Source organism: Perognathus longimembris, chromosome 16 (assembly GCF_023159225.1).
Source record: "Perognathus longimembris pacificus isolate PPM17 chromosome 16, ASM2315922v1, whole genome shotgun sequence".
Classification (NCBI taxonomy): domain Eukaryota; kingdom Metazoa; phylum Chordata; class Mammalia; order Rodentia; family Heteromyidae; genus Perognathus; species Perognathus longimembris.
In genome coordinates, this window is record NC_063176.1 from 55,173,872 (window position 1) to 55,183,111 (window position 9,240).

Here is a 9,240-nt window from a genome sequence, read left to right on the forward strand (position 1 = left end):
AGTTGAGTATGTAGAGTCACTGAGCCTATGCTCATCCAATAAATCTGACCTTTGTTCTGTATCAGGATTTAGGGAGTCACTGAAGGTCAAGAGAATGAACAGGGGTTAGATTTCTACTTCAGGCCTATAAATCAAGCAAGGTTTGTACAGGATAGAATAGAGGAGTGAGATTTTCAGGATATGAGCTATGTTTTCACTTGGCCAATTTTATCGTGATAGGGACAAGGAAAAAGGGTGTGTTGTGGCAACCTAAGTAGTGGACAAATGATGATTGCTATAACAGTGACCCGCTCCTCCACTTATTTACAGTCCCTGACATTAGGAGGCAGAAGAGTCTGAGGACCACAACATCTGAGAGCTAGCAAACAGCCACTGGGGAAATGAACAGGTAGATGTAATGCCAGGTGGTCACGTGCACACCAGTGCGAACTGACCTTCATGTTCCACATCTCCAAAGCAGAGCTGCTTCTTCGCATGAGATAAACTCACCTACCCCTGAGAAGAAGGTTCCTGGGTGTGAGGACCGACACTGCAGATGTTGTTGGGGACTAAGGTTCCATTTCAGAAGATGGAATGCTCCAGACGTGACACATAATCCACTGAGACATCTGGTCGTCCGCGCTCATGAATGTTAAGGCCAGGGAAAATACACTATCGACAATCTCAAGTGGTGGTGCCCGTGAGATTCCTTGAGAAGAAACCGGGGTTGATATCATTGGATGGGACATTTAGAGGACCCTTTCTTGGCCCTCAGAGTTCAGACCTAAAGGAGCATAAGCCAACTAAATATCCAGAGAGGCAAAGTGTTTGGTGGAAAAGTGGACTTTGAGTGTCCTGCCTGGGTCAGATCTGCACCTGTGCTTTGAGAGGTTCGATCACGCAGTCAATTCCTCATTGGGTCACCAGGACTGTGGCAATATCACCTGCCATTCGTTTTGTGGGGTAGGTATTGAATGCGTCGATATTTGTATTATTAGCAGAGAGCCTTAGCTCGTAGCCAGCACTCAACGGATCCGCACTGTCATGACCTTGTGTTCAGAGTGCTCGTCCATCTCCCTCAAGTCCTTCGGGGACAGAGAGCGTGGGAAATCCCTGTATTTGTGTAGGGAAGCCGGACCGGAGCGGCTAGAGGACCTGACCTCGGCCCAGGGAATGCACCTCTCCCCTTGTTCACAGAGGTCCAAAGAATTCAAATGAAGCTGAAGTAAATGCGCCGGGGGGGGGGGGGGGGGGAGCTCTGACAGACCAAGCAGGAGGAAGCACGGGGTTTGGGAACCAGAACTGATCTGTGAATCACCAAGAAGTGTCACCCTGAGGTGTCAGCTTTCTCCTCCCTGTGCTAGAGAGGCGAGCTCCACAGCGCGTGCGAGGGCGACGCAGTCCGTAGCCTCGGCTGTCCTCAGCATGGAGCTCGGTCACATCCTGGTGTTACCTGTCCTGATCCCTGACCTCTGCTCTGTTCCTCGCCTTCTCCGCCCACCTGAATGGTCCATGTGAGCCCCTGAGTTCAATCCTCAGTCTCTCTCTCTCTCTCTCTCTCTCTCTCTCTCTCACACACACACACACACACACACTCACAGAGAACCTATGGGACTTTATACATGTACATGCTAGGCATGGAAATCGGTGTGTGTATGCACAGATGTGTGTATGCATAGATTAATTCAATAGATTATAATATGCAATCGATTATGATATATATCCCTTATCTCAGTCTTTTGCTGGTTTCGGAAACCATGACACCTCAGTAGCAATGGATCCCCTAGTGCCCAGAAACTGATTTTGTTGGGGATTATTATGGCCTGGGAAAGGCTGCCCTTCCACCAGCCTTGGGACAATGGAAGTCCCTCCCACCTTCTGGCCTCCACCCCTTGGGAGGTGAACACGTGCGTGCCACCATGATGGGGTTGTCCCACCCACAAAGGGAAGTTTCGTGATGTCACTTGATGAACGTGGTCCCTAGCCTATGACTGGCCCTTTGGCCAGCCCCCTTTCTTTCCCGCCATTACTTCTATATAAGTGCCCTTCCATATTAAAGTCTTTGAGACGCTTCCCACCACCGCAGCGTGTCCCTGACGCCTTCCTTTTCGCCTCCGCCCTTGGTAACATGTGAGGGGACTGGGGGGAGGGGAGGCTTCAGCAACCTTTCCTCAACTTAGCGCTTGCCCATGTGAGCACGCCTTTGGCCTTCCGCTGGCGGAGGGCCAGGCTGAGTGCTCTTTCATAGAGTTTATGGTTACCATTCTCCCCGTGGGGGGAGAAAGGGGGTGTCCAAACCCCAACAGATTTCGAAGTGCCACTCTCTGCTGCTGGGTAGAGATGTGGTTGGTTCCAGAACTTGGGCAGACAACGTATAAAATGTGTCTGCCATGCTGCACATCAAAAAGCAGAGAACTATTCAAAGAGCATCGACACACGCCAGAAAGACACTGCAGCTCATTTGCAAAAAAAAAAACCTCTCAAGTTAAACCTCATAATAACTGCGAAGGAGTATGGGCTATAAGTTACTGGGAAAACTAGGATTTTGAGGATCTATGTTGGTGTAAATAATAAATTGATGTTCCTCCCATAGTGTAGAAAACCAAGAGTAAATTTAGAAAGACAATATAAGTTTTAAAAATGCAAACACCCCCTGGCACCCACCGTATTGACTGATTCAGAGAAGGTTCGTGAGTGGATATGAACACTGACAGACACATGTGTAAGGACAAATCGACTCTTCTTGCCGAGCATGCTTCCAGACATCTGTGCTCCCCTCACTCAGGATGGAGGCAGAGGCAGGAGGATCTTAAACTCTGCTCTACCCTAGGCTATAGAGTATGTCCCTGTATCCAAACGCAAAAGCCTGGCTTGGGGCTGCCACTCAGCGATAGAGTGCTTGCCTAGCACATTCAAGGCCCTGTGTTCAATCTCCAGAGCCCATAGGGTTGGGGGTGGGGAGAGGTTTCAATCTCAAAGCATCTATCCAAAGGACATTTCTTCGTTACTAAGGGTACAGAGAAACTCTGTCATGGATACTACAGGAAGGCCCAGAACAGTGAAAGAATTGTTAGTACAAGACTGAGAGACACACAGGTCCCTGCTAGGACACTGGAGAAAAGCTGAGAGCTTCTAATATATTCTTTTTTTTTTTGGCCAGTCCTGGGCCTTTGACTCAGGGCCTGAGCACTGTCCGTGGCTTCTTCCCGCTCAAGACTAGCACTCTGCCACTTGAGCCACAGTGCCGCTTCTGGCCGTTTTCTGTATATGTGGTGCTGGGGAATCGAACCTAGGGCCTCGTGTATCCGAGGCAGGCACTCTTGCCACTAGGCTATATCCCCAGCCCCTAATATATTCTTTTCAATGACCAGATCATAGGGGGCTGGGGATATGGCCTAGTGGCAAGAGTGCTTGCCTCGTATACATGAAGCTCTGGGTTCTATTCCCCAGCACCACATAGATAGAAAACGGCCAGAAGCGGCGCTGTGGCTCAAGTGGCAGAGTGCTAGCCTTGAGCAAAAGAAGCCAGGGACAGTGCTCAGGCCCTGAGTTCAAGGCCCAGGACTGGCAAAACAAAAACAAAAACGCAATGACCAGATCATGATCCAATCAAGAGAAAAGACCAAACACTCACCTTCGAGGACATTGTACAAGTGCCTGGCCAGAACACTGGCAGAGGCAATGTCATGAGAGATAAAGAAACAGGAACTGTTAAAGGAGCACTGCTGAAGTGTTGTTAAACTGTTAAAGTGGCTCACTACCAGAGAGTAAAGAGACAGACTGGGTGCAGCACGCTTCCTTGGGTGGCGCTTAGACGGAGGACGTCCTTGGGAAACCTGAGTAAGGTCTGCGCTGGAGCTTAGAGTGTCCTCGTTTGTATGAAATGGCACGGAAGAGTTCACAGGTGCCACATCCTTGACGATTCAGAGAAGAGAGGGGAACAAACGAATAATAGAGTAAAAGATGAATGTTGAAAGATCCGGGCAGAGGGTACGTATGAATTCTTTATACTGTTTGGTAGCTTTCCTGTGGCTCTGAGATTATGTCAGAATGAAAGTTCTCATAAAACATCCCAGAGGAAGCATTTCTGACAAGTTCTCACCACTCCCGGGGGTGGGGGGGAGTCCAGCCGCCCCCCTTGACCTGGAGACTGACCCTGCTGACTCCCTTCTGAGGAGCAGCTGCGGCGCTGGGGGCCAGGAGGCTCGGCACCCACCTGCCTCCTCATTCCAGGCACCCCACCCGGAGCCCCAACCTACCCTGCGTGCAGCCCAGCCACCATGGAACCACATGGGGAGACCTGAAGGTGAATTCATGTGGGGGTACCTGCCGGGGGCCGGAGGCTCACACCTGTAATCCTAGCCACTCAGGAGGCTGAGATTTGAGGATCATAGTTCAAAGCTAGGCTGGGCAGGAAAGTCCACAAGACTCTTATCTCCCAGGAACCACCAGAAAACCGGAAGTGGCGCTGTGGCTCAAAGTGGTAGAGCGCTAGCCTTGAGCAAAGTACTCAGGGACAGAGCCCAGGCCCTGAGTTCAAGTCCCATGACTGACAAAAAAATACATATTCCTGTCCTTCCTCCTCGCCTCTAGGCCTAGGCAGCTTAGTAGACGTAAACAGGAACAGAGAACTTCCCCAGCCTACAAAAAGCTATTTTCACCCCCACATGAGCACACAGTGAGCCAACCCTGTAAGATAATGGCCCCATCCCTTTTTTTTTGCCAGTCCTGGGGCTTGAACCCAGAGCCTGGGCACTGTCCCTGAACCTCTTTGTGCTCAAGGCTAGCGCTCTACCACTTGAGCCACAGCGCCACTTCTGTCTTTTTCTTTGTCTGTGGTGCTGAGGAATCGAACCCCGGGCTCCCTGCAGGCCAGGCAAGCACTCGACCCCTAGGCCGCATTGCCAGCCCCATCCCTTCCCTTCTTATGAAGCCTGTTCTCCTTAGCAAGGTGGCACATGCGCCTTGAGGGGTGGAGGGCCTCCAGGTGGCCCTGTGCGTCAGCCCCGCACGGGATGCGTGACTGCAGTAGCCGCCCTGTGGCCGCCATCGCTGCCATCGGCCTCGACCCGGCCCGCTCACCCTCTTCCATCGCCGTCGGCCCACCTTTCCCTGCGCCTGCGCCCCTTCTGCACGGACCGCTCTTACTCCTTCAGCACCGCCCGTATTGGATCCAGGCCTCGTCTCTCTTCACTGTGCCTCTGCCCGAGTGCGAGAGCAGCGTTCCCCGTCCGTCCGTCCGTCCGTCCGTCCGCTGCTGCGTGTGGCGCTGTGTGAGGGTCCACAAGGCCTGTGTGTTGACCCATCTCATCTCTCCCTCCCTGAAATGGAAGTCCCCAGGCTGCAGGGACGGGGACGGGGGGGGGGGGGGGGCGCGGAACCCACGCAGGACACAGGAGATGTAAAATGTGTATCACACCTACTGCGTGAGATTTCACAGGCGGGACTCCCGACAAAACTTCTCAAAACTGGGTGAGAATAGCGGTTGCTCTGAAGGAATTCTCTTCTAACAAGCTCTTCCCCAGAACAGAATGGCTGTGTTTTCAACAACTTTTGAATATGTTACACTCAAGGATCCCAAATTTTCTCCCCATCACTATACCCATAGCAATGGGCTCCGGAGAGGCAGGAATAAGAACTGGACAAAACAAGGATTCACAAGGTCAGAGTCACTGAGACACACAGGGCTTCTTCCTCCGAGGGGGATTCCTAATGCTTGAGACAGCTCTAAGAAGTCCTACCAGGCAAACAGGGACGGAGCTGGGGTGGTTGGCTGTATGTCATCATGGATGTTACCCATTAACACTTGCATCACGAAGCGTAATGTTGAAGACGAAAAAAAAAGAAAAGAGTGTGATGTAAGTCCCTCAGTTTCCAAATTCAGACCAAAGGTCGAAAGCTGTCCGCTTTTAAGAAGGAAGAAACTGAACACAAGTGGGGTATGGTAGCTGCTTGGGAGGTGGAGAGAGGAGGATCAAGGTTTGAGCCTAGCCTGAGAAAAAGCAAGTTGTAACAAGACCCTATCTCCAAGAACAAACCCCATAATGTCCGTCTGTAATCCTAGATGTGAGAGACGTATAGAGAGGAAGATTAGGGTGCAAAGCTAGGCTGCATGAGAAGTAAGAGACTACCTGAAAAATAATGAAAGAATAGAGGGCTGGGAAGGGGTACAGCTCACGTGGAAGAGCCCTAGCCTCGCAGGTGAGCAAGGCCCTGAATTCAACACACAGCCCCCGTAGCCACAAAGGGGAAAAAACTGAACACAGCCTGATTTCAGTGTGAGTGGAGGAATCACACATGAAAACCAACGCGGCAGATGCATTCAACTTATTCACCCAACCGGCCTTGAATCCCAGCCACTGTTCGTCGGCACGCATTTATTAAGCGTTACGCGCCAGCACTGCACATTTTATAGTGAAGAAGATCCGGCTGTTGGAAGACTGACAATAAAATTTTCCTTAAGATCACCAAAACTGATTGCACTGTCCTTGATCCAGCGAGGTCATTGGTGCTGGGACTTGGAAGAAATGATACATCTTATTTGCTCTGTTGGACTTTTTACACAGTCTAATGGTAACAATGTGTTGTTGTTGTTGTTGAAGATGAAGATGGTGGTGAGGATGGAATCATGTTGGAATGAAACAATTCACCCTGCCCATTGCACAGAAAGAAGGAAAAAGATGAGGCTGCAGCTCTGCTCTTTTGCTGAGCTTCTCACTCTAGAGATTTTCCCATTTCAAGCTCACTCGAATGCCCTCTCGATTGAAATGCATGCACCGATCCGTTATTGTCTACAAAGCAAAAATGTCTCTGAAATGTTGAGATGGGGGGGGGGTCCTTGTAAAGCCCACTGGTGTCACACACTTCAAAGCCCTTCACACACATGAAGCGTGAGGGCATTTCACAACGCAGGTCTGAGGTGAGAAAGCCCTGACCTGTATCTGCACATGATCTTCGCCATGACCTGATCGCGTCTGCTCGGGAGTCAGCAGAAGTGTCTGATTTCATTTAAAAAAAAAAAAAAAAAAAGGACGTTCCAATCGAGAAAAAAAGAAAGAAAAAGTATTCAAGTGTCAAGCTCGAGAAGTGCGTCTTGACTAACGGAGCAAGGAACGTGTTGCTTGCCCTACACAGTCAAGTGTACTCGTCTAATACAAGGGAAGCTGGAGCCATTAGCAGCTCGTGGTCCTTGGCCCTTTCAGGCTAACCTGTCTGTACAAAGCAAGCAGACGCGGGCTCCACACACACCCAGCCAACGACAGCCTTGCTGCTTTTCTAAGGGAATCCACAGCTTCTCCAGTAAGGAGCCTGAAAATCAACTTGGCCAAGCAACTGTGAGGGTGCCGCGTAGCCCACAGAACCCGTGTTTATTAGACGCCCGGATACAGGAGGAAGCATTCCTCCGCCCCCTGCACAAACTGCGGAAGTTATTTAAGCCACAGAAACAAGAATCGGGACAGCCATTCTCCCCCCACACCCCCACCCCACCCCACCCCACCGGCCACGCCCAGGCACTGAGCCTGTCATTCCCAAATCAACCCAGACACAAAGAAGGCTGGTTGACTGGTGTATTTGAATGGATGACCTGATCCCCGCTGCTGCCTCTGGCAGCTCCTTCAACTTGAGAATCAGTGGGGCTGGGGGGGGGGGGGGGGCTTCCTAAGCATGTGGCTACTTAGACCACACAGAGACACAGAAAAGGGAGAGGCGGCCACCCTGGAGATGCGTGTGCATGTGTGCAGGCGGGTCACGCGGGTTGCCTTGGCGTGTTCTTACGCAGTCTGATGGAACCCATTTGGGGTCCGGGGCGTTCTTTTGCCTCCTGGAATCTCCCCTTCGCAGTCCAGTTCCCAGACAGACTCAGCCACGGGCTGGCCCTCTGGGGACCTCTGAGCCATCTGGGACTCGTGATGGAAAGGACTCTGTTCCTCCCCCTCCCCCTCCTCCCCCTCCTCCCCCTCCCCCTCCTCGCTGTCCACCTCCCTGTCGCCGGGGGCCACCGCGTTGGGGTGCACGGAGGCGGCCGCGGTCTCCCCGGGGGGGCAGCCGGCGTCCCCGCGGTGGGAGAGGCGCTGGCTGCCGATGCGCACGGTCTCCACGCGGGTGCGGGCGCAGAGGCGGCCGCAGCCCAGCAGCTGCGCAAACACCTTGCGGAAGTCGGCGTTGAAGGCGTAGATGACGGGGTTGAGCGACGAGTTGGCCCAGCCGAACCAGACGAAGACGTCGAAGGTGGTCTCGCTGACGCAGGGCAAGCCGGGGGCGCGGCCGCCCCCGGGGGGGCGTCTGCGGTTGCAGAAGGGGACCATGCAGTTGAGGACGAAGAAGGGCAGCCAGCAGCCCACGAAGACGCCCAGGATCACCGCCAGGGTCTTGAGGACCTTGGTCTCCTTCTGGAGGGCGGGGCCCAGGCCGCGCGCGCGCCCCGCCGCCCTCTCCAGCGAGGCGATCCTGCGGGCCTGCGCCTGCGCGATGCGGTAGATGTGCGCGTAGGTCACCAGCATGACCGCCACGGGGATGTAGAAGCTGACGAGCGAGGAGGAGATGGCGTAGGCGCGGTTCAGGCTGGAGTCACAGTCCCGCGCCCCCGCCCCCCCGGACGGCTCCCCGGCTCCCGCCCACGGCGTCGTGCCGTTGGGCGGAAGGTCCGGCCCGGCCCCGGAGCCGGCCTGGCCCCGGTGCCAGTTGAGCTGCACCGGGACGAAGGAGATGAGGACGGCCAGGGCCCAGGCCAGGCCCACCAGGGCCCCGGCGACGCGCGGGGTCATGGCGCGCTCGTAGCGGAAGGGCCTGGAGATGGCCCAGTAGCGGTCCAGGCTGATGAGGCACAGGTTCAGGATGGAGGCCGTGGAGCACATGATGTCGAAGGCCACCCAGACGTCGCAGAACGCCCCGAAGGGCCAGTAGCCGGCCACCTCGGCCACCGCCTTCCAGGGCATGACCAGCAGCGCCACCAGGAGGTCGGACGCCGCCAGGGACGCGATGAACACGTGGGTCACCCTGGCGCGCAGCGGGCGGCTGCGCACGACGGCCGCGCACACCAGCAGGTTGCCCAGCAGGGCCCAGACGACGAGGAGGCTCAGGAGGCCCGCGGTGACCACCGGCCCGGGCCCCGGCCACGCCGAGCCCCGCGGGGGGCCCCCGGCCGCCAGCCGCTGCTGCTGCCGCTGCCGCTGCTGCTGCCCCGGGTGCGCCCAGGACGCGGTGCCATTGCGCCCTGGCGGCAGCATGTCGGGCTAGGGGGGGAAGAGGGGCTGGGCTCGG

The 9,240-nt window shown here is 54.5% G+C and overlaps 1 protein-coding gene across 1 annotated transcript; it reads right to left on the reverse strand.

Moving 5' to 3' along the window:
- Positions 1–7,722: 7,722 nt before the first annotated feature.
- Positions 7,723–9,206, reverse strand: Drd5 (dopamine receptor D5). The gene has a single exon (XM_048364483.1). It carries the CDS (start codon positions 9,204–9,206, stop codon positions 7,752–7,754), a length of 1,455 nt encoding a protein of 484 aa, XP_048220440.1. The 3' UTR covers positions 7,723–7,751.
- Positions 9,207–9,240: the final 34 nt, after the last annotated feature.